At 41.6% G+C, this 25,813-nt stretch overlaps 1 protein-coding gene across 1 annotated transcript; it reads right to left on the bottom strand.

Annotated features, from left to right (window-relative positions):
• Positions 1 to 1,088: 1,088 nt before the first annotated feature.
• On the bottom strand, positions 1,089 to 15,331 carry LOC116266047 (uncharacterized). The gene is made up of 7 exons (XM_031647120.2): positions 15,147 to 15,331; positions 14,735 to 14,792; positions 14,503 to 14,652; positions 13,703 to 13,776; positions 13,417 to 13,535; positions 9,071 to 9,154; positions 1,089 to 1,351 (listed from the first exon to the last, which is right to left on the bottom strand). Exons 2-7 carry the CDS (start codon positions 14,739 to 14,741, stop codon positions 1,258 to 1,260), a joined length of 528 nt encoding a protein of 175 aa, XP_031502980.1. The 5' UTR covers positions 14,742 to 14,792; positions 15,147 to 15,331; the 3' UTR covers positions 1,089 to 1,257.
• Positions 15,332 to 25,813: the final 10,482 nt, after the last annotated feature.

Consider the following 25,813-nt stretch of genomic DNA (forward strand, 5'->3'; position numbering starts at 1 on the left):
TTAAAGGCTGATACGTCAGAATCCATCTGAACAATGCTACAGTCACTGAAGACGCATGACTTGCCCTTTGGCTTTCTCAATCAAACTTAAGTGGATTAGGTTCATTAAAGAAGCCACTTCTTACTCATTGATCGGGAAGTAAAGGGCCGGGTTAAATTCCAGTTTACTTGTGAGGTAAATGTCACCGACTCACTTGTGACGAAGTTGGGTAGCAGGATACAAAAAGCCGCATCGAGTCCAATTTAAATACGATTGCCTATTCTTTAATTAAGATGAGCTTAATGTGTCACCAATGGACCCTCCAGTAGTAGTTTTAGTCATTGATTTCAATGCATTCATTAGGTGGCCTGAGAATATGCTTTTTCTTGACAACATGGATGCCATATTTGAGCTCGCTTATCCTTTCAATATCTCACTTTGTTCAGGTAGATAACAGAGACATCATGGTTCACTGTACAGTAGACCTGCAGAAGAACCGTAATCCGAAAGGTCTTGAGTTCTGGAAGCTATACGTAGGAGTAAAGGGCCGGGTTAAATTCCATCGGCACCCTTAGTAAGGAATACCGTCTGATATGGGCAAAATTCACTAAATTGCATTGAGTTGCAAGGAGATGCAAAAATGTAGAAAATATGAACCTGAGATTGAAATTTGATAATTTGACATACATTAGATCACTAGGCGGATTCCGCATAACGAACTACAACCAAAACTGAACCTGAGGCAGTAGATGTAAGATTTTCGATCCTAAGCTAGTTGAACTTGTTCCATTTAGATTCGCCCTTTCAATTCTATTTGGAATATGGTGAAATTCCGTTTCAATTCAATTCTGTGAAGGCCACCTTATTTTGCCGGTCGAGGGCATCAACCAATGATGAATGCCCGTATTTGTATTCTAGTTGTGAAACCCTTTCATTTGCGATCTTAATTTGTTCATTGATGGTCATGTTCTCACACGGCAGAAAGCAGAAAGATGCAGAATAAAGAGATTGGTTTAGGTCAGGCATGTACAACATTATTTTGGGGAAGGCGTAGGACTTAGATCGATCCTAATCCAACCTTCGTAGGACCATGTCCGAACCTGTATATGTGGCCAAAGAAGGGAACCATGTATATTCAATTAAATCAAGTGCACACTTCAACTATTAAAATTCCTCTGGCATGAAACCGAATTATGAAATAAATGGGTCTCTCTCTCTCTCTCTCTCTCTCTCTTTTGTGGAGACTGAAAGCACAGACAAAGTAACCATCCACAAAGATTACCAAAAGTACCACCGCTTCTTACTGCCCGAATCCTGTGGCTCTTCCTTCCTCCTGTTTGCCATTCCCTGATTCAGAGCTTCTAATCTTTTCCTGCGAAATAAACAAATATATGGTCAGTAAATATGAAGGCATAAAACTTCTACACCGATAAGAGTACATGCAACAAACGACCAACCAATACTGCAAATTTAAGAACACAACGGCACATTGACATATATTGGACATTTAAGAACACATTCTGCTTCAATTGCAGAGTCCAGATAACAAGTCAAATGGCGTTCAAACCAGCCATATTATCTGGTAATAGAACTGTAATACGGTGGAAACTGGAGAGAAATTTGTGTGTTTGGGACCCTTGGATATGACATCGTGACTAAAAGTACAGGTTCTAATTGGGGATCCCACAAGTTGTTCGCAAGCACTCTTGGTTTCTAGGCAGCTTCAGTATTTGAAATTGTTAAGACGTGTTTATACTCAGTATTAGGCTTGAGAGGGCACTTGTGTAATAATGTTTCTTTTAATGACTTTCTTGTAACTTATCCCTCTCCTCTAGTCTATATAAAGAGGAGTTAGGGATTCTTTCGATGTTAATCAAAGATTATTTCTCTTAAATTCATCATGGTATCAGAGCTCCAGCCGTCTCCTCCTCAGCGAGTTGTCGCCGACTGAGCGGCGCCGGCCGCCGCCTCATCGGCGTCAGTCGCCGCCGCCGCCCTTTGCCGCCCTGTCCATTGCCGCCCGCTGTCCATTGCCGCCTGATCCATCCCTGCTGCCCCTCGTCGCCCTACCCATTGTCTGCCTGCGCCGCCTCCGCCTGTGCCGCCTGCGCCCGTCTGCCTACGCCCGTCCGCCTGCGCCGCCGCCGCCCGTCTGCCTGCGCCTCCGCCTGTGCCGCCTGCGCCCGTCCGCCTGTGCCGCCGCCGCGTGTGCACTCCGCCCAGCACATCTTCGCCGCCGCCTCAATGCTGATTTTTCCTCTCTGCGTCTTTCCGCTGCATGCTGCTCAGCCGCTGCTCTGCACGCTGCTCCTCTGCTGCACGCTGCTCCGCCGCTGCTCTGCCCGTGGTTCTGCACGCTGATTTTCTTCTCAGCGTCGTCTCTGGTATCTCTCTTCGTTCAACTCTGCTGTTGCCTCTTCTCGCCGATCAGACTTCTGGATTGCTACCTGCGTTAACTGCATATTGCTTCATGATCAGCATGTTGTCTTTCGATATGTGATTGTATTCTTTTGCCTGCACTTCCTATTCCGTGGCTCGGTTTCCTCCTTTGTGTTGAAAGATGTCTGAAATTAGTAGTAGCGCTAATACCTCTTCCTTTGTATCGTCGGGAGAGATGAAGAGTTCCCCATTTTCCAGCATTATCACCAAAATGGATGGGGGTAATTACGAGATGTGGGCCATGCAAGTAAAAAGAACTTTGATCGCCCATGAGAAGGAACATCTCATATTGGAGCCCGAGCCCGTACAGAAGGTAGGAAAATATACTACTTGGTTTAAAGATAATTCATTGGTTATGGTATGGATTGTTGGTACTCTCTCACAAGAAATTGCAAATGAAGTCTTGCACAAGGACAGTGCAAAGGATATGTGGAATTCCCTTGCTGCCACTTATTCACAGGCAAGAAATGAAACGCGCATTATGCAGCTTCATCATGATATCCATCAGATGCGACAAGATGGCAGACCTCTTCACACTTATTATTCTAGTCTCAAGTCCATGTTTGAGAGACTGAATAGCTACTTTCCCGCATGCAAGTGTGAACAACAAAAGGCATACAGAGATATGCTTATGGTAGGGGTCTTTCTTTCTGGTTTAGACTCTGTTTATGAATCCGCAAAGAACCAAATGCTTACTAGTCCCTCGATTCCTCCTATTGATGAGGCTTACAGTAGGCTCAGCAGAATTCCGATCTCTGCATCGACTGTTCCTGATACCACTTCTGCTATGCTTGCTACTCGTGGCAGAGGTGGACCCTTTTTTGCCAGAGGACGAGGGGGCCGTGGCCGTGGCAATACCCCTTCGCGCCCTGTATGTCAGTTTTGTCACCGCATTGGTCATACTGTGGATAAGTGTTGGCAGAAACATGGTCGTCCAGCTTTTGCAAATCAGACTGTATCTACTGATTCTCCTGAGCAGCCTAAGCCTCAGCACACTGCCTCCTCCAGTGAGTTGCATGTAAATGACATTCTCTCTCAGTTGAGGCACTTGATTGGCGACAGCGCCCATCCAGCCCCTGGTCCGACCACTTCTACTGTTCCTACCGCTGCGAGTGCTTCTTCATCTGGTATGTATTCTGCCTGTACAGTCTGCTCTCCTCCTGACACTACAGATTGGCTTATTGATTCTGGTGCATCGACACATCTCTGTGGGGATAAGACGCAATTCTCCTCTTACGTCCCTACTCCACCGGGTCGTTCGGTTATTCTAGCAGATGGAAAAGATTCACCAGTTGTTGGACATGGAGAGGTCCAACTTACTTCATCATTGCCGCTGCAGCACGTTCTTCATGCACCAGAATTCCCCCATAGCCTACTTTCTATCAGTCAGATTACCAGAGAATTAAATTGTCGTGCTATATTTGACTCTTCCTCTCTTGTGTTTCAGGATATACTGACGGGCAGGGTGATTGGCAGTGGCCGTGAACAGGGAGGTCTCTACAGGCTAGTGCATTCCTTTCCCTTTGCTGGATCTACCTCGTCGGGGTCGTCCTCATCCTCGGCTTATACTTGGCATTTACGTTTTGGACATCTCCCGTTTCAGAAACTGCTGCATGTTCTCCCTCAGCTGTCTCATAAGTCGTCTTTTCAATGTGAGTCTTGTCAGTTAGGCAAACACCATCGGTCATCCTTTCCTCCGCGGTCTAGTAGAAGTAGCCACTCTGTGTTTGAGTTACTTCATTTTGATGTTTGGGGCCCGAGTCGTACTCCTGACCTTCAGGGTCATCGGTATTATCTTGTTGCTGTTGATGATTACAGTCGTGTTAGTTGGGTTTTTCTTATGAAACACAAATCTGAAGCGGGTCATGTAATCAAAAATTTTATCAATGAAATTCTGACTCAGTTTGATACTTGTGTCAAGATTGTGCGCTCTGACAATGCTCTTGAGTTCTGTGCTTCCTCTTTAGAACAATTTTTCAGGGATAAGGGTATCATTCACCAAACTTCTTGTGCCTATACCTCTCAACAAAACGGGGTTGCTGAAAGAAAACACCGCCATATTCTTGATGTCGCCAGAACCATTATCATACACAGCCATGTTCCCCATTCTTATTGGGGAGATGCTGTTCTTACAGCATGCTATCTTATTAATCGCATGCCGTCATCCGTGTTGGGAGATCTTATTCCTTTCTCTGTTCTTTTTCCTGACAGAGAATTGTTTTCTGTTGCACCTCGTATTTTTGGATGTGTTGCCTTTGTTTAGTTGCTTGGTCCTGGGAGAGATAAGTTATCCCCTCGGGCTATCAAAACGATCTTTGTTGGTTATTCCCGCACTCAAAAGGGATATCGTTGTTATGATCCTTCTACTCGTCGATATTATGTGAGTGCTGATGTTACATTTTTTGAGTCCACCTCTTATTTCTCTCCCAATGGAACTCAATTAAGGGTGCCTGAATTTAGTGATGAAGTCCACCTTCCTTTACCTCTCATGAGTTATCCACAACCCGTTGCTTCGCGTTTTGGGGTTATCTACCAACGTCGCACTAAACCTGTTCAACCTGCCCCCTGTGCTCCTGTGCCTTCACCCAGCATGCCCAAGGTACTTCCTGAACACACAAATCCTGCTGACCATTCTTTATGTGATGATGCCACAGGGGACTCTCCAGAGCATGCTACTGGTCCTCATATTAATGAACTTGATATGCCTATTGCTCAAAGGAAAGGCAAACGCAGTTGCACTATGCATCCTCTCTCTGGTCATTTGTCCATGGCTCGACTCACTCCTACTTACCGACAGTTTGTCAAGGGACTGTCGGCTGTAGCTCTTCCACAGACTCCCATGGACGCTCTTTCTGATCCCAAATGGGCCGCAGCTATGCAAGAAGAGATGGATGCCCTTCAGTCTAGAGGCACCTGGACACTAGTTACTCCTTCATCTGATGCAGCTATTGTTGGTTGTCGATGGGTATTTACTGTTAAATACAGAGCAGATGGCAGCATTGAGAGATATAAGGCTCGCCTGGTTGCAAAAGGCTATACTCAGACTTATGGGGTTGATTATTATGATACCTTCTCTCCTGTGGCACGACATGCTTCTTTACGGGTTCTTCTCGCTGTTGCCGTCAGCAAGAATTGGTCTCTATCACAGCTTGATGTCAAAAATGCCTTTCTGTATGGTGACCTACATGAAGAAGTGTATATGCAGCAACCACCAGGGTTTGTTGCTGAGGGGGAGTGTCAGAAAGTGTGTAGATTGAGAAAGGCAATTTATGGTCTGAAACAAAGTCCTCGAGCTTGGTTTCAAAAATTATCAGAGAATATTGAGAATGAGGGCTTCAGACGTTCTTCGGCTGATCATTCCCTTTTTGTCAAGAAAACTTCTACAGGTACAGTGATAGTTATTGTCTATGTTGATGATATCATTGTTACAGGGGATGATATTCAGGGGATTTCCAACATCAAGGGCGTCCTTGGACGACACTTTGTCACCAAGGATCTTGGTGAGCTACGCTATTTCCTAGGTATTGAGTTTGCCAGAAATCAGAAGGGTCTTATCATGTGCCAAAGGAAATACGTTACTGATGTCTTGCAAGAGACAGGTATGCTAGGATGTCGACCTGCCTCTACACCCATGGACATCAATACTCGCTTGTATGATGATGATACTGAAGATGTTGATGCTAGACAATATAGAGGGATTGTTGGGAAGCTCCTATATATCACTGTTACTCGACCTGATATTGCCTATGCTGTCAGCAGAGTGAGTCAATTTATGGATAAGCCCAAGAAAGTCCATTGGGATGCTGCCATGATGATTCTCAGGTATCTGAAAAATTCACCAGGAATGGGACTCTTCTTTCAAAATGGTACATCTCTCACTATATCTGTGTATGTTGATGCTGATTATGCGGGATGTCACCTTGACAGAAAATCCACTACTGGGTTTTGTGTGTTCATTGGATCCAACTTGGTTACATGGAAGAGTAAGAAGCAGACAGTGGTTGCCAGATCAAGTGCAGAATCTGAGTATAGAGCTATGGCTCAGGCTACTGCTGAAGTTATGTGGGTTAGATCTCTGATGTTGGATCTTACTGTGGAAGTGCCTCTTCCTATGCAATTGTTAGGTGATAACAAAGCTGCTCTGTTTATTGCTAATAATCCTGCTTTCCATGAGAGAACCAAGCATGTTGAAGTAGATTGTCACTATACCAGAGACATGATTCAAAAGGGGTTTGTAAGTACCTCACATATTTCAACTACAGGGCAAACTGCTGATATTTTTACTAAAGCTCTTGCAAGAGGACCATTCCAAAGTTGTTCCAAGTTGAGCTTGTTTGACATATACGCTCCAACTTGAGGGGGAGTGTTAAGACGTGTTTATACTCAGTATTAGGCTTGAGAGGGCACTTGTGTAATAATGTTTCTTTTAATGACTTTCTTGTAACTTATCCCTCTCCTCTAGTCTATATAAAGAGGAGTTAGGGATTCTTTCGATGTTAATCAAAGATTATTTCTCTTAAATTCATCAGAAATAAATAAGGTATTTCCCAGAACATGCATTAGCATTAGTCGTATCAAAGCATTGCATTGTCAAGCCTACCTACACGATGGATGGTGGAGTTGCATAGACAACTCTACCTTCAATGCAATGTCGGCATTTGGTAGAACTTTCACTTAAATTTGCAGAAAACAGGCATATCTATTCAACAATTTTATTTGACGTGTTGAGGCCAAGCCAGGCTTCAAAACTGTCATGAGGCAAGGCATAGGCACATAAACATAAGCTTCATGACTAAATACTAAATAGTGAGGACATATAATATCAATAAAAAAAAAGAAATATATGAAAAAAGCAACGAAATTGACAAATATATAATTATATACAACATTGAATCATCTTAACAAAGAATCATGTTCAATAACCATATATCATGCAACAATAAGACAACTAAATTACTTGATAGTTGGTAGCAATTGCGTAAATATAATATGACCTGAAAGAATTAAATAGAAAAGACGTGTTTATGTTTGGGTTTGGATCCAGGTTCAAACTGTGGATCCTATGGGTGTGTTTTTTTACCCAGGCACGTAAACAATGGCAGAAATGTAAATTTTGTATTATCTACTACTAAGCCATGTAAAAATGTGCTTGATATTAAAGAGAATCAGGACACGCCCATTTCTTCTGAGGCTGCCATTAAACTGTTGGAAAAGCCTCTTCTTGCTCTGTCGTTTCTTCACAGGTCAACGACTTTGGACATCAAGTTTTGACTTCTGACATATGTACTTCAACAATCACATATGCTTAGTGCAAAACAAAAGAGACATTCCCCAAAAATATGGCCTGACACGGTATATAAAATGGCAATAACACAACTTTAAAAAAATGCTCCAGAACTAAATGAACATAACAAAGATCAGGATGGCAACATGGAGACAACTTGAACTACAAAGTGAGAAGGATTTCTAACAATTAAATATTGCAGGTACTAGCCTCTCAATCAACACTACAAGCTATAGTTGGACTGATTCATATACCCCACAGTTTCAAACAGTTTATTGCAATAACGAAAACATTCCCCAAATTACAACTTCAAATAACAATTCAGTGTCAAGGCTATTCAAATGATCCAGCAACGAGAACAGCACAAGCTCAAGAATGCAAGAAGAGCAAATCATAATAATAAACAAAATCTTAAGTATCTGGACCTCAAATTATTCAATAATCAGGTCGAGGGAAACTCAACAAGGCTAAGATTTTGGAAGAACTATAAAAATCTAACAATTACACCAAAAGAAAAAACTGTATGACCAGCCATCTGCCCCACAGTTGCATCACTAGTTATCGTCCCCTCCAGCCAGATCCACTCACAGTTTTGTAGCCACATCAACAGGTTTCTCCATTCATCAAATCAATTTCCATGTTGCGCAACTGCCTTTGTGATTGTGGTCTCCTTCCACCCAAAAGGGTAGAGATAGAGAGAGAAAGAGGTGGCAAGGGGGTCACTGAAGTAGGTTTTATTTTCCTTAAGTTCTTAGGTTTGTCATTAGGTGCACGCTTTATATCTGAGGTGCACCCCAGCAAGAAGTGTGAGCTTCACAAGGAAAAATAGAGATAACCCTTATGTTAGCCATAATACATGGGACTGCACAAGCTTTGCACCAAGAGACACCTCAAGGCAGCTAGTTCATGCCTCACCCTGAAGTGTATGCTTTGAGGCCTGAAGCATATACCTTCCATAACATGCATCACACACCTTGTTTCCAAACAGAGTCCTCGTATATCTAGATACATGTTTCAAGCATTGAGCATTGAGTTTCGAGTATGAACAATATTCACAGCAAATCCAAAGGCTGTGATTCATAATCATGTAAGTCCAGCATTGACCACCAAGCCCATTATCCTCCTAGTCTTCTCTCAATTCATAAGGGTGTGCCTCAAAAATTCCAATTATTCATTTTCATTAGTGCAAATCCAATAGGATAAACATACCTAAGAAAAAGTAACAGTGAAAAGGCCTTCCTACAACAGAGAGAAAAAGACTATTTATTTCCCAAAGATATATACATGGTTCAACTACAAAAAGCGCATGCATGGTAAAACATGGTGTAAATTGTCTGCATATAAGAAGAAACATAAGGTAAAAAGTACCTTGTGTCCTCGAGATTCCCATGCAAGCTCCACCTCTGTCTAAAACCTTCCATGCCCTCTATTCCACTTGCAAGAATCATGCGCCTGAAATTTTGTATCATACATGATCAGAGTAAGCAAGAGCTAAATTTTCTACCTCCCTATCTTATATCTAAAAGGGGGTGGATATTTATCTGAAGTGCTCGTTCAAAAGGGATGAAAAAATCACGAGATCTCATTAGGAAGAAAACAACAAAAAATCACCCAATATGTTACCCCTGGGAGGTCGTTGTTATGGGAAGAAACAAACAGCACAAAAGAAAGGTTAAAAAAGATATATATAATATAAGTGGTCCTTTATACTTATAGCACTATGCAGCTAGTACTCTAGATGGCCTAATGCATTTGGTTCAATGCTATAATCTCAGGGAATTCATAAATGGACTTCATTAACAGTGAAACATATTGCTTGCTATTCAGAGGAACTTGAGATTTGAGAATAATAAAAGAGTAGTGACTGCAGTGTGAGTTAAAGAAATGAGAAAAGTAAAAGACAAGGACATGACCATAAACGTATTGTAGATCACAAGATTGCGCTGACCTATTACGTGTTTTACATACATGATAAACTCATAATTATTCATGTAATAACTTCCAATGACATGCATGCTTGGTATACTGCTACTATATGCATCAAAGCCATTTTGTAATTGTCAGTATACTGCACATCAACACCAAAGGTGCGACTGCCAGACCGGACCAGCTGGTTTTTTTTTTGCCATGAAGTGTGAGACGGAGGAAGCGGATAATTGCCCTAATCAGAATGCGCATGCTGGTCGGCGGGGAAAAAACGGAGGAAAGCCCAACAGGGATGGCGGGGAACGAGTGGAGGAACGCCCAACATGGATGGAGTGTGAGATGGAGGAAGCGGCAGAAAGCCCTACTCAAAATGCGCAGGCAGATGATGGGGCGTGTGAAGGAAATGGACCCGGTCGGTTGGGCAAAGCATTGCCCTGTCTCTCGTTGGTGCCCCTTCCAAGCTCTGGTAGCCATCTTAACCCTGGACCAGGGGATTTCTGCTGCTGGCTCTCCATCTGTGAGTTTCTTACATGTTGACCTCATGTGAGTGAGGGCACCACAAATGTCACAAAATGAAATCCCGGATTCGTAGACAACCTCCTGTGAGATTTGTCGACCATCCCCCAAATCCAGAGAAACCCACGGCACCTGGGAGAAATTAATTGGCACTTCAATCTTTACTCTTGCAAACCGACCTTCTCCCATTTGCCCGACCAGCTATCTTCCTCCACATATTCCTCTCGAAGGGCCCTCGCTATGCCCTTGTAGCAAGATTCATTCCATAGGTGGATCGGTAGCTGAATCACCTCATGTCCCCTTACCTTTTCATTTTATTAATGGAAATGGTAGCTAAGTATCTTAAGGACAAATAATGAGGAGGGCCATTCGCCTCGCCTCCCCTCCTCTCTTAGAGCCATGCCTGATCTCCATTGCTTAATGTTTGCAGATAATCTCCTGCTATATAGTGTTGCTTCGTTTAAATCGCTAACCAGAATTAAGAGTGTCCTGAGTCAGCTAGAAGAGAGAGTGGGCTTCATAATCAACAACTCCAAATCTTCTCTGATTACCTTTAACGTTGACACTCCACTAGAGCAAAGGTTGGCCAACATTGGTGGCTGGCAGGTTAAGCTGTCTATGGAATATTTGGGTGTTCCTCTTTTTACAGGAGACTTAAACGTGGAGCTTTGCGCAGGGTTGATTACGAAATTTGAGAAGAAAATGGCACCCTGGAAATCCCAACTTCTATCCTATGTAGAGCGTGCATGTCTTATCACTCATAACCTGAGCTCCATGGATAATTTTTGGATGCAATCTTTCTCTCTCCCTCATGATGTAGTGAAGAAACTGGAGAGATGCATGGCCAGCTTCCTTTGGGCTGATACTGAGAAAACCCGACATAGCTACCAAATTGTCTGGCGTACATTATGTAAGCCCAAGGTGGAAGGAGGGATTGGTATACGCCTTCTTGAGGATGTTAATGATTCCCTCCTAGCGAGCAGGTTGTGCTCTTCCTTTAATAACAACTCCCTCTTTGCTCAGTGGTGCAGGACTAGATATCTTAATTGTAAGAATTTGTGGACTGTGCGATAAGCCGACAACCATGGAAGGGATCTTGGGCTTGGAAAAGCTTAGGAAAAGGTTGGAAAAAGATAGCCAACTGGGTGAGGTGGAAGATTGGTGATGGCAAATTAGTCTCCTTCTGGTCAGATTGGTAGCATGATGAAATTCTGGTGAAATCCATCTGTGGGGAGGACTATGGTGTCATAGTCGATCAGCTGAAGCTTTGAGTGGTCGAGGTTAGGGAGATGGGTGAGGCCAGACTAGCTTTGCCAAGCAAGGTTTTAGCTGTGACTGTATGTATTCAACTAATGAGGCTGACAAACTAGTTAGTAATGCCCAAAAACTCAAGGATCTAAGCTCTAGATCGATTTGAGAAGCCACAAGGCACAAGGATAGTCAGGAAGGCTAGCGGAAGGGTATATGGAACAAACATATCCCAATCAGAGCTAGTTGGACTACTTACATTGCCAGCCACATGAGACTGACCACTCAAGACAAACTAAAAAGACACGGAATGCATTTGGCTAATAGATGCCACCTATGCAAAAGGGAGAAGGAAAACAATGTGCACATCATGTTCAAGTACTCAGTAGTACAGCAGGTGTGGAGAAAGGTGATTACAAGGTTTGGCACGAGTAGGCTCCCATGGCAGAGTATAGATAAGGAAATCCAGCTTTGGAGAAAGGTGTCGTTAAAGGCTAAATGGCTTAGAAAATGTTGGATGTTGCTTTTCCCAATCATGGTTTGGAAGTTGTGGTGGTTTAGGAATGAAGTGGCACATGAGAGAATGACCACAGTTACAACTGAACATATTTTCTCTGCTATTTTGGTGCTCAGCTGATGAGGCTTTTCAAAGTTTGCAGTTGGAGGAAGAGGAGCGAAAGGCAATGTCGACTTGGTTGTTGACTGGAATCCTGTTTAAGGGCAGGCTCTCAACCTTAAACAGGGAAGCTAGTGTGCTTCAAATTGTCACTTGTAAAAAGGGCATTAAAACCACGATGTTGGGCATGTGGAGCTTGAGAGGAATGGAATCCAGTGAGGCCTTACTTACTGAAGCTCACTCTCGGGACGATGATGCAGAATTACACATGCTGAATGGCTGCAATCTATGGCGAGAGTCATGGCAGTTTTGGGATCATATCGAACAATGAAGGTTGGAAACGATGACTTAAAGCGATGCTGGAAGGCAGGAGGCCGATCAATCAGAAATGGCAACACATTAGGGCACTCAGCCAACGTATAAGGGTACTTTGCCAACTGCCTACTTTAGAGGCTGGGGAGCAGATGTGTCAGTATGGAGAACGAGATGCGAGGGATGATGGTGGTTAATGATAAGTAAGCTTTACAGTTACTGTTAGTGCTTTAGTCTACGCTTTTAATCAGGAGCAGCCACGCTGGTGGTTTTTTTGGCCTATTGGTGGCAGTTTTGGGGCAGCTGGGTTATGCTTGCCTGGGTTCTTTCTTTTTTTCTACTGCTGTGGCTGATGCTCAGCTTTTGTAAATCTTTCTTTTGTCCTGTACATAACTTTATTTTTTCTGCAATAAAAGGGAGGGAGCCTATCTCCCAGCAGCCATTTATTGGTAAGACATTTTCCTTGAGAGTCAAGATGTGAAACAGTTCAGAAGTGGGTTTTGAACCCTAAAATCTCAGCTGATGTTTTAAAAATTAAAAATATTATGATTCCCCCATCAACATCCTTCTTTATCTTGAATTTCATTTCTTATTCTTTCCAATTTCATTAAGCATTCATTCATTTGGACAAATATAAAGGTTCCACATAATGAAAAGCATCAACCACTATGCTCCTTATAACTGATTAGGTTATCTATACGTTCTCCCACTCCCAATATAAATCACATTTCTGAAATTTTTTTGAGGGCAATGCATTTCAGTAAAATAGCTTCACAAGCTACTACAAGACAAAACCTTAATTATTTGAAGCTTTGTGAGAGAAGAAATTTGGAAACTTGTGCCTAAGTTAAACCAAGGGACCCTTGAACAACAAGAGGCTATCCAAGATTACCTTGGAAGATTAAGAAAATTCACTTCAAAAATTATGGATTACAAGTATATATGCTATCCGAAGATATAGCAGATCAAAAGAAAATTTGCTGCTCTCCTATACAAAGGTTTTTCTAGCTGAGTAATCTACTACAAGTTAAAAGCTGTCAGTTTAACCTCAATGACAATACATGACTAGTAAAACAACAAATGTGCAAGTTTATACCTCTCTAGTGTAGTAATATCTGATTGAAGTTGAGCAGCTCTAGCTTTTGCCTCATCTAAAGGCATTGAGGAACCTAGCGTTCGTTCACTCTGTTGAAGCCTTTTCCTTAATTCATTATCCTGCAAATTAGTGTACAAATGAGCACTAGAAAAAAAAAATGTATATTTGTTTCTGAAATGAATGACCACTGGTTAATGCCACATCAAAGATCATATCATACTCAGGAGGAAAAGAAATCTGAAAGCACAGAATCAAACATTTCAAAAAAGATGTACAGGACTCTCACCCGCTTTTCAGCACATTGCCGATACAAGGAAATCTCATCTTGACAAAATGGTTCAATATCATTGATTTGCAAACCTAAATAATTGTTTTACAATTAAACTTCTGGTAAAATTCACACTAATGCTAAAAAAGATGACTATAGCATGCTTAAACTACAGACTGCTGGCAAGTAAACAAATCATTCTCATAAAACAACTCAACCCCAATAAGTTAGGTGCAGATGACTTTTTGTTAACATCCCATCAACAGAGAAGGGTTGTAATAATATACATGAAACAGCAAGACTTGAATCAGCTTTCTTAGAACCATTATATACAAAATGTTTCACATGCTTCCACAAATTTACCTTTCCAGAATATAGGACCTCATACAAGTGAATGTGCCATTCAAGAACCTAGAATTCCACAAGTAATCAAAGCCCCAATTCAAGTTCAACAAACTGCAGGGAGTAGCCGGCCAATGGAAGTAAATAAGAGCAGGTCATGCGACTGAGTTACACATGAACAAGGATATTGTGAGCTGGCATATCACACGGTGCTCCACTGCAACAACAGCATTAATCCCTATCCCATTTGTTAGTCAACGCACTCAGACAGACATTGAACATCTTCAACATGAGGTTACCATCACAATGGTGGGAAAGAATTTTCCAATTTACAAAGGTCCTGAGACTGAGCAGCCTTTCCAATTGTAAAATGCAGAGTCCTAAGAGTTAAAACTGGGAGGCCTTGAACCAACAAAGATCAGATTTCTTTTCCTTTAATATATGTAAAATTACTTTCTCTGTATGAGAGAACTTACATAAGAAAAGGTTTCTGAGAATGCCATCACACAATTCAACTCCTTCAAGTACATGTGATGCTATCTCTGGGGGAATGATAGGAGATGGCGGCCCCATCATAAGATCATCACCCACCAAAATGGTCTCCTCCATTACTGGCTCTTTGTCCACTGAGGCCCGAAAAGTTTCCATCACATCACAAAATCCAGTAAAATAACAAAAACGCAAACACTGGAAACAAAGTCATCTTACCATCCATGGTTTCTGATTAACTTTCCTCTCTGAAGAAGGAATTGAATGGAGAGAGTGCCTGCAAATGCAAGTAGTCGTTATTGAACACCTCTCGGTAACATCCAGAGGCTAGTCCGTGTGTGTGTGTGTGTGTGTGTGCGTGTTTGTAGATCAGAAAAATTGATATGTGCTTTCTTCTCTGCTTTCAACAACCAGTTGCGATTATCAGAGGAAATAATCGAACCCCAAACGACAAAAAACAAGGCCATCGCTCTGTGAAACGTAGAGAGAAAGAGAGGGAGAGAAAAAAAGGGCTGATGCGGCGGCCGCATGAAGAAAGAGAGAGAGAGAGAGAGAGAGGTGGTGCCGCCGTTGCAGCCCATCCACCCGCCGTGAATCAGGCGTGTAAGAGAGAGAAAGATAGGGGGGATACCTGTGAAGCCGTCTGCGAAGACAACAGGGGGTCGACACGCCGGCTCCGACAATAGTGAGTCGAGAAGCGATGGCGGGACGAGAGAAGAGAGGGAGACGGGTTTCTGGCGCGCTCTTCCTCACTTCCGATATGGGAGAACAGGAGCCGTCCGATATCTCTAAAATCGGATAATCGGACGGCTCCCAATCCGGCAGAATTTTAGTCCGGTTAATCAACACTGGAATATAAGATTGATGTGTTTACATTGTTAAAAAGAAAACCAAATTTTTTTGGTACATTTTTTTACAACTGATCTCAATTGTTTTCTTCGCGGGCTTTAAATGATTGACATTGTCTTCATCATTTTAGTACAGAACGTATTTTTGCCATAACAAATTAGTGTCTCCTGTAACAATAAATATTTTATATATTCATTTATTTATGTTCAACAATATCATCCACGTTCGTTCACCTTAGGTTGTAATTGCCGGAAATTCTTGTTCGAGGTCCAGCATTCATGGGTGCATTTCTCGAATGACGAGTGTCTTGATGTATCTTCAGTTTAGTTTTATTTATGCGCAATCTCCAGAGTTGAAGGGTATATCATATGACCACTAAAATTCTTGAGATAGGTGGGAAAGTAGAGTGGCTTGCCGTCGCACCGACCGCCACTCATTCTTGGTGTACACAGTAATCTGGATTAACTTTTCCACAAGGTGACAATTGCCAGAATTAATATGTCGAACACCTCAATGACCTCGTGGGAGATGTATGCCATGCGTGGCAGCATGAATATAGGCTTCATTCAGGTTCACCCCCATTTGTGGTGAGATTTTAATCTTTATTTTAATTTAGTTTTGCCCAGTTGCTTTACCAGAGAATATAGATTTTGCAGATTGTTTGCCTATCTTTACATGCATGTATTTGTCATACATTATATATCATGTCCATGCTTTTCCTTCAAGCAAGGACATGACATGTTGCGAATACTAAAAAAAACCATGACTGAGGAAGTAAAACCCCTTTTTTAGTTGATTCATAAGAGAATTCATGCTGCTCAATAGAACAGAAATTAAAATGAGAATATGCAGACAGGATGCTTATAATTTTCGGGAAAAAAGAATCCCAATAGAAGACGTGTATTATCGTTTTCTATCCAGATGCAGAGAAAATCCCGGATACTCCTCGCCTCGAGTGCAGGTACTTTAGAATACAGTGGTAATGGTGTGTCATTCCTAGTTATATTTCTTTTTCTTCTAAGTTCTAATGAAGCAAAGTTTGCAGAGTGTGTTGACAGAATACACCTTGTTCTCAAATATATGAATTTGGATTTTTCGTCTTGTTGTAGCTTAAAACTATCTCCTTGTGTGTCTCTTTATAAAGCTGAGTCTCTTGAGTTAAGCGACCTTTTCTAAACCACTCAAGTATAAAAGAAGGTCATAACTTTACTCAGGAATCCATTTACATCTAACATTGGCTTACTGAATATTACTGGATTGGCTTAAGTAGGCATCCTCCAGGGCTTATAGCAAACAGGTTGAATGGGAAGGAAAGAGAGGGCACCATCTTGGGCAGCGTTCTCTGGTTCTCTCTAGAATGGTGCGTTTGTGACAACAACCTCACTGTTCGTTTAAGTTAGTCTGTCATCTTTGCAAGCAAGGGCTCTCTGTAAGACGTTGAAGATGGTAAAAAGGTCCAATGACGGGTGCATCCCCTTGGCTTAATCTGTTAGACGTCAGGCTAGCCCAACCTTACAAATCAAAAAGTACATGACATTGTTAAGGTGGAGTTCTCTCCTGAGAATATTAAGCACAGAAAAGTATTTCTTATGCAGGCATGGCATGCTTAATGGCAAAAGAATTTGATATAGAACTTTCTAAGGCTACCATTTTCATATATGATGGAGCTCTGCCTACCAGTACTTTAAGAAAGCATGGGTCCTTCAATACTGCTTGAATTCAGAATCAGCGAAAGTTGACAGTTTTGGCTTACTTAGTCTATATTCACACCAAAAGGACTTCCTGCTGCAACTTTGTGAGGCAAAGAGTCTCTTGAATAATGGAGCCTTGGATCACGTTGGTGATTCAGGTTTCGTTTTGATTCAGTATCAATCATATCTATCAGCGAGGAAACCATTTACCAAGTATAGAGAAGATGCAGTATGTTGCTGCATCAAATCTAGCGCAGAACAGACATTACTATAAACGCCTCCACTTCATGAAGACTTTACTTCATGCGATGAAATTTGCAAACTAGTTGCATGCATGATGATGAGGGTGAGCCCTGACCACGAAGCGTTATAAGGAGAACAGCATGAGAAAACTCAGGCAGCAAAAATGCAGTGTGCAGACTTGATCCAAGCTGGTCATCAACCAAGCTTCATCTTGCAAAATGAAAAATTTAGCACAGAGAAGATGGTTAAGGCAGAAAATGCACTGCCAACATTCTGTCCACCTCCTCAAGTTGTTCAAAGAATGCATGTCGAGGGTTTGATACTGGTCTGCTTGTAAGTCATGGTATAATCTGCTAAGAATCTGTATAAACTTCTCCTCCTCACCAATGAAGAGACTTGGCTTGCTCAAGCTTACCAACAAAAAGAGAGAAAAGTAATCCCACCCTGAGGCCTTGAAAACAGCATGTGCAAACTAAGCCAAAAAGATGAGACCAACTGCTCATAGCTTGGCATCTAAGAGCTCATTCAAATTCACAAATATACTTGAAATGCTGAACATGAATATCAGGAAACTGAGGTCTGCTTGTCCAAACCTAAATCATTACAATGTTGTTGGATACAAGCCCGCACCCGGGGGCTGAGGGGTTGGACGGGGGCTTCGGCCTTAGCCACGTTGGTGGGTCTCCCCCACTGACATGGACACCGTTGGATTCAATGCCAAACCTCCTTCTGAAGTATTTTGGCTCTGCAATAAGTTGGTTTGACTATAAGCCTGCTGTGTCTATCTCATAGATGTCACATCTTAGCAGACAAAATATCTCCGGCTTAATGAATAAGCCAAAGCTCAATCTTCCAGTTGTTCTTGAAATAATGTATTTGGTGGAGTTGAGTAATATAAAGTCGTGTTTGATTGGGGAGAGTCGAAGTCGAAAAAGAGCTGATACCACAGAATACCTTATTATGAACCCAACCACAATCAAAGAATTGATTTGACACCATTGTACCCAAGTCAGGATGACAAAATAAGGAGCTTAACCTAAGATTACTTCACTTTTTTTTTTCCTTTTCTAAGCAGATTATAGAAAACAACCAAAGATTTATTTCATATGGAAAAGATGAATTATATCAAATTGTCCAGATTTTGGACATAGTTTTGAAATCCACAAATAGAAAAAAAAAATTGGAGCTGGATTTTAATATTTGATCGGCACAGACAGGTCACAAGGGTACTTTTACTAATTGAAGGACTGCTAATGTGTGGTCAGAAATCAAGCTTTTCTCCTTGGCCAAGAGAAAAATGATAACTACTATTTTTCATGTTAGAAAAAGCAATACATATTGAGATGCTGACATTCTAAATGCTTCCACTTTATGTAACAAAATGCTTATACTTGGAAATACTTTTCCTGTTTCATTGTTAATCATGTTCACCCATACCTGCATTTGTTCCACCACACATGCATACATTTCTCCTCCTACATGGGAATTTAAGAGAACGATAATTCCTTCAATTGGAAATTAAATGGGTCTAGGCCTAACCTATCATGGCAGACCCATATCTCAGGATCAAACACTGTCCAAAGACTTTGAATCCGACATGATTGAGGCGGGGGGTCATGTAGACGGTGCGTTGCAGTTTTGATTTTTGTAGGTGCTACTTTCCTAGTTGTTCATCCAGTGCACTCCATCGAGTTGAAGGCAGCCCACTATCCACCCGGACTTCGACACAACCCAGAACCCCAGACTTCAGGGCTCATCTGGGGGCTGGAATCCGATGCAGACAGTCGATGGTAAATTGACACATATCAAATATTGTCTCTATTGAACAATGAAAAAGTTGATAGGAACACCTATTTTGGTACATATCACCACAAAGAGCTACAGAAGTAGGTAATGAGAAGACCCATAGAGTATGGTTTTTCTTCCCTTATTTTACATGTGAAACCACAATTGGTTCCGGGAGATTTCATACTTCGTTCAAGCGTGTAAAACTGCGTGAAGCATTTTTCCCTTTAAGGAACGAAGACTGACTTTAGCTTGTGCAGAGACTGCACAAGCTCCGTTTGATGCATGTGAAGAAAAAGAGTTGGACCTCTACGACTTTTTTGCGTGGGAAATTTTCCCCATTTCAAAGAAAAATGCACGGTAAACATGATAAACCGTACAAACTTGGAGAAAAATCCACCATACTACACAGTGTTTTTCTTGTGCATCAAACAGAGCCTAACGATTTGACCTATCTGGTTAGGGCACAACTTAGTCGCAGAGGCACATATGGCTGGACTAAGGTCCGGCTTCATCGCGACCATAAAGCTCGGCTACTACCCTTGCTTTCTTCTTCATCAAATTAGGAAACAACGTGAAGAATGGTACATCATGGATTAAATTAATGAGCACACTTGACAATCAGCATCAAACAGTACCCTGCGTGCTCATAGCCTGTCGATATTCTTCCGTGGGGCCGAACAGAATTCGCATGTCTCCATTAAACTGTTAATCTCCATGAATGATATGATTCTGCACATTAAATTATGTTAGTGCTAGATTTGGTGGCACGTATTAAAAAATCAAAGAAGAAGAAGAATATTGTATAGTCGGACGCGAATTGTGACAACCACTTGGGCAGGAGTCCACGACAGCGTCACCTACAGCGCTTCCTGTCTGCTCGAAATCCAGACTTGACAACTCTCCCCCGCTGTCCCCGTCAACGCTACTGTTGATCATAATCATATTAAACTTGCTTCTTAAAAGAAACCAAAGCGTATATTAGTTAAAAGACTTGAGATGATCAAAGGTAGGCAAGTCCAATACGTATTATCAAAGAAATCAAACACGGAAATCATACATTGTTCAACATTATATTGTTTTGAGTATATATATATATATATATATATACTCAAAGCAGTATCGGACAAATAAAAATTTTCCGGTAGCTGGACGCGATCCCCCGCCACCGCCGGCGTGCCTGGGGGGACCACCGTGGAGCGGGGTCACCGGGGGGCCGCTGCCCGGGAGGGGTGGTGGGCCCCAGGTCTGGTCAAGGCCCTCGGCGCGCAGAGTGGGAGGCCACCGAAGATTCCGCGTGCCTGCCGACCGTCACGCGCGAATCCAGCGGGGCCCGCACGGGCGTGGGCCCCGCGACAGCGACCCCCCAGTGGCACGTCCCCATGGGCGAAACAATGGGGCGATCATCGCTTTATTCATCGATCCTTTCACGTGGCCGTTTGTTCTCGATCCGACGGTCCCCGGTCCGCCACGCGGCACGCCCCACGAGGCATGAATTCCACGGTTCCGGTGTGTGGAGTTCGGATCCGGGAAGGGATTTGATACGAGGACCAGTTTGGATCCGTCCAATTCGATTCAGAACTTACAATTACAAAAAAGTTGGATCACTTGCCATGGGAGATTTAGATCTCATAAAATTATATACGAGAGTTGGACCAGAGGTCTGATATGCTAAGAACATTTCAGAGCATTTCATAGGAAGAACGTGGCACCTTTGAAAGGTAACCACATATGTTTTCATAAAATAATAAGAACATAATGTTCTTTTTTGCCAAACACCGGCTACCGGTTTATAGCAACCACTAGTTTGAGATTTTCCAAAGGCAGGCAGTGATTTGTGGTGAGATTGACAAAATTCTACCAAACACATTCCTTTCAGGTTGTGTTTATAAAGTTAATAACATGCTCTTATCAATAATTCTAATGAATAAGGTGACGGATCAGTGGCTAATCTTTTCTACGTCTTGTATGATTGTCTTTGTAGAATAAAAACTAAAGTTCTTCCTTCCTGTTTGTTTTTTCACATCACCCTATAATTTATCCGAGAACCGAAAGGATGTTCTTACTGCGTATCACTAAACTGAGATATGATGCGAATGCACAGCACGATACGCTACTGTTCCGAAGGAAAGAAGCGAAATGATGGAGTGGAAGGCTGTAGGGAACGCTATCAGTAAAAAGGGCCTGCTTGCTCTGTCACTGTTCAAATGAATCTAATTCTCTGTTCTCAGTTTGAAATTTGGAACTTAGGTGCATACTTTTTGAAATAGAGAGAAGGGCACGCGCGATGTTCTGGGCACAGTGACTACAGCGACTCTTCATCCTCCTCCCTGGCCCGCCCCGCCCTCTGGTGTGCCTCGGAATTCCCACCACACCCACTGTGCAAAGTGATGAGAAATGATGAGGACCACACAGCTGGTGCCTCAAATCCCATCTTATATGGATTCTGATCCACGATCTAGATTTCTTGAAATGAAGGGCAACAATTGACGTGTTTGGGACAGTTTTGGCGTGGAGCCAAGATTTACCAAGATTTACCTTGGCATGTAGTTAAGATTTATCACTAAATTAATATATGACACTTTAGTTGATAGGTGTATCGACATTTTAATTGATAGGTATATTGCTCAATCACCTGAAACGGTAGGCAAACCCGCCATTAGGGTCCTCCGGTGAAAATAGGCACTCCTTTGTCAAAAGCTAGGATGAAAAAAGAATGAGCGATTTCGTGTGTTCGCCGTCCCGCTGTCGCCGTGTCTTGGGAAGCTTCTTCGAAGCTGCCCCGTCACATTCATGACATGCGCGTTTGAATCTTGCTTACCTCCAGTCTTCCATGTGCATGGTGATCTAAAATCTTGGGATTTTAGATCCGACGACTTTTTATCGCTCACTTTTATTGCATTGCTCTCTCCGCCGAATTTAAAGAATAATAACGATATAAAATTAAATTCAAAGTTGCTTGACGTTAAATAGATCTTTGATCCTAGAATTCAGATCAGTATGATGTAGAATAACAAGACCGCCTAACTAGAGTACGAGTTTACACATGTTGAAGATATTAATATTAATAAGTATCTATGCAGCTAATTGGCATTGATATTCAGGATAAAGATGAGAGACATAATCCACCCAACTGATCTTTTTTCTTTTTTGAGATTCATTAAATTTGTGGTAGATCCTAATACTTGAACAAAGCAAAGACATGCTGCTTCAAAAAATTGACATTAATCTTGAGGATTTGGCATAAAAATGACACCTACCCAAAAGATTTTAACTGAAAATGTTTGTTTATCGATTTTACATCTTGGTCGATTCTAACAACAGTGACGGACGCTAGTTTTTATTTAATGTGAACATGATTCTGTCATTCCCTGAAACTGTGAGCGTGTTCGTTAAGTTGTTCTTGCTTTCCCGTTTGACAATTTCCTCTGCGTTTGATCATTTAAAATTATCCGGCGACAGCGACCGGTTGAGGAGCCAGAGGAAGATGATTGGGTCCATCGTAGCCAAGTGGTCTACAAACCAAACACATGTTCTATGGCTTTACTTTACAAAAATAATTCTAGGCACATAGATCATAATATTATTGAATCAATTATATATGTATATACACCTTTATTTGATTTTAAATTTTGATACTGTATGATTTCTGGTATATAAAATGTAGGTTGGCAGTGGGAATTCTTGGTCGAGGCTGGACTTAGGTTGCATAAAAGTGGTCAACTGTGCCGGACCTGTGCCTTGCAAAAGCCAATGGCATAAAGTGGCTGGATTCGAGCCGCGTGACACTATTTTTATCAAGCTTAGTCAGTTTTTCTATCTTTCTTTCTTTCCTTGCATGTGGACTCACTAAGGCTGGTAACATGTTGTAAATATTCCAATGTGGAATCACACGCAGGAAAGCATGCAAGCAACGTGCAGGCACACACACACACAGAGAGAAATCATTTTATCTGGGACTTGAAATCGGCTCTCACACAGAAGGGTGTGGGCGAGTCTGGTATACTTTTTGAAAATGTACATTTTTTATTATATCTGGCTGGTTTGAGGTCAGAATGCTTATGAATTGCACATATTGATTGTATTTCCTTTTTGTTGGCCAACTTTCGCTTTTCGATTTGAAAGTACAAAATAAAGAAAAAAAAACTATATCTTCTTCCACAATAGGCTTTAACAAGAACCCCCTAGCTGTTTGAATGGAAATGGAAAAATGTTTTCCAAACAAGTGTTGTCAATATGGTAGTATATTATCTCATATCGGCTGATGCGCATCTTATCGGCCTATGTGCAAAATGGTATCGAGCCAATCGAAATGTGAACAAAACATCGGCAAGCAATTATTATATTTTGTGTTTTTCTTTTATTATTATATTTCATGTTTGTTTTCATGAGTGTTTCTACCTTAATTTTTTGAGTTACAGTAACAATTTATACGGGGCCAAAGGAAACCACTTAGAACTCATATTTTGAGTGAACTTCAAGGCAGTGGAATAAGTACATCGTGGGTCCCTAAATGAAGACCCGAAGACTTTGACAAGCTTTTGGCCGTTCCCACACCGTTTGCGTGACACTTGCAATGAAAGATTTATCTTTCTGCATGACTCAAATATATGAATGGATTAACTTTATTTATGCAAATGTAGTGGGTATATCCAGTTACTAATAGATTTTGGATTCAATCGATTTGGTATGTGCTTTGAATCCGAATTAATCAAGTCTGGCATCTGGCAGGAATTCGATAAAGATCCGACCCGATTACATGTAAATGCCTAAGGCTTTGGATTTTCACTTGAATCCACATCTAAATCCAAAATCTGACTACAGAGTCAGACTAAATCAAACTGGATAAAAAGTGGATTGGACTTAAATTCAAGGCGTTCTCATCCATATCTAGATAACTTGTAATCAATTCACCATGACTTCTGCTCAAAACTTACTGTGGGCACTTGATCTAGTAAATCTGAACTTACCCTCCTGCCTGTCACATTAGGAATCAAGTTAATATAGAATCCGATGGGACGAAAAGTGACAAAATTTGCTCATACCAAATTCAAACAATTTGCAATTCTATCTGCAACTGCCCGGTGCGGGGCTTGTTTGACTTTGAAGTCCTTCCAAACGACTCGTCACATTTCTTTCAAATTAAGGGCCAGCATCTTGTACTCCTTGGAACAAAGATAAGTGCATATGACAAGAGCCAGACGACAACCAAGCCTTCATGAAGAAAGTCTCTCTCTCTCCCTCTCTCTCACATCAACCTCTTTTTACTTTTCTTCGTGGGTTGATATGATGCAATGGCCTAACAGAAGAAATGATCATGTGAAGGACGTCAAGATCAACAACAAAAACATTCTTTATGATAGAAATAAAATCATCTTACAAGTTAATCTCTTGAATGGCTGGCGTTAATTCATGCATTTGCTACATTAGCGTTTTCCATTAATGGTTAGACAGAGCTTCAACTTGGGTATCGTATTCTTGACCTTCTTGAGCTGTAAGGTGAACTGTTGGTTGTGAAAAGATGGAGTAGCTTGTAGATATAGTTTAAATAAAAAAGATGGATCATCTTCCAAAGGAGGCTATTGTTTGGTTTACAGATTGTGAGATCGAATTTTATGGCAGGCGCATCTTGTCAAGAATAGAAGGTTAGGACCATCAACCACGGTTAGAAACACTCCGATATACCAACCTTGTTCTGCCTTTCTAAGTTCATGGAGATGAGCAGGCTTTGAGAATGGAGACTGTAAGGAAGTTATGGTAGATGTTTGCGATTAAATTAAGTCCAGCCTTCGACTAATAACAAACATGTTCAACTGGCCTTTTCAAGCATTTGCAATTCATTTTCCATATTTCCAATTCTAAGCATGGAACGCACTCAAATGCAACTGCCAAGAAGAAGGATGAAGCCTGTCAAGCAGAGGACCAGACTTAATGGGAGAGCCATCTATTTCATGCAAAATTTTAGGCCTATTTGGTGAAGGCTCTGAACAGTGTGCAATCATATTCATGAAGACTGTGCATCTAGTGGTACATGTGGAGTTAGGATTTTGTAATCAATTCCGAGATAGAAAAAGGAAGATCATGAGTTATTGCAGATGAAATAGCATGAGCTTGCCTATAAGAAAAGTACCACGGGCTTTCTTGATCTGGATATTTAAGGAAATTCTCACCATCAATTTGCGAATGAACCATAATTAATTGACTTGGACTGTCTTCAATGATAATGTTACCAATGTACTCAGCTTTAACTTAATGACTCAAAATGACGAAAGGTATGGTCTAGACAGCTGGTGAATATAGCTAGGTCCAGGTGGTACAGATATTATTGAACAAGGTACATTCAAAAGCTGTGCTAAAGACCATTGCAGGTTCTTCCTTTTCCTTCTCAATCTTTATTTTGGCAATGTAAGGTCAGGAAGGTCTGTGTTAAGAAGCACAGCTTGGACATCTAACTCGTAATCTCTTTCAACCGAAGGTCTGAAGTCCAGCCCAGTAGTCAAGTGAAGGAAGCTCTTGCTGATGCGCTTAGAGTCTTCTAAAAGCTGCTTCGGAGAGTGGCATGTCAGTTTAGGGTGCTAACATACAAAAGGTACTTCAATAGAAGTTGCACTTCTATGCACATGGCAACAAATACAACACCATGGTACCATCAAGAAGGAACGACGTCAAATTGGAATGCTCAGACAAAAATGCTTGCTAAATGTCAAACAGACCACATTGATACTGCTAT

The sequence above is a fragment of the Nymphaea colorata genome, chromosome 1, assembly GCF_008831285.2.
Source record: "Nymphaea colorata isolate Beijing-Zhang1983 chromosome 1, ASM883128v2, whole genome shotgun sequence".
NCBI classification, from domain to species: Eukaryota; Viridiplantae; Streptophyta; class Magnoliopsida; order Nymphaeales; family Nymphaeaceae; genus Nymphaea; species Nymphaea colorata.

Excerpts from the sequence above, each read along its gene's own strand:
- LOC116266047 (XM_031647120.2), bottom strand. Across the intron at positions 13,777-14,502 it reads TCTCAGAAACCTTTTCTTAT|GTTTGCAAATCAATGATATT; the intron begins GTAAGTTCTCTC and ends ACAATTATTTAG. Across the intron at positions 9,155-13,416 it reads GATATTACTACACTAGAGAG|GCGCATGATTCTTGCAAGTG; the intron begins GTATAAACTTGC and ends ACAAAATTTCAG.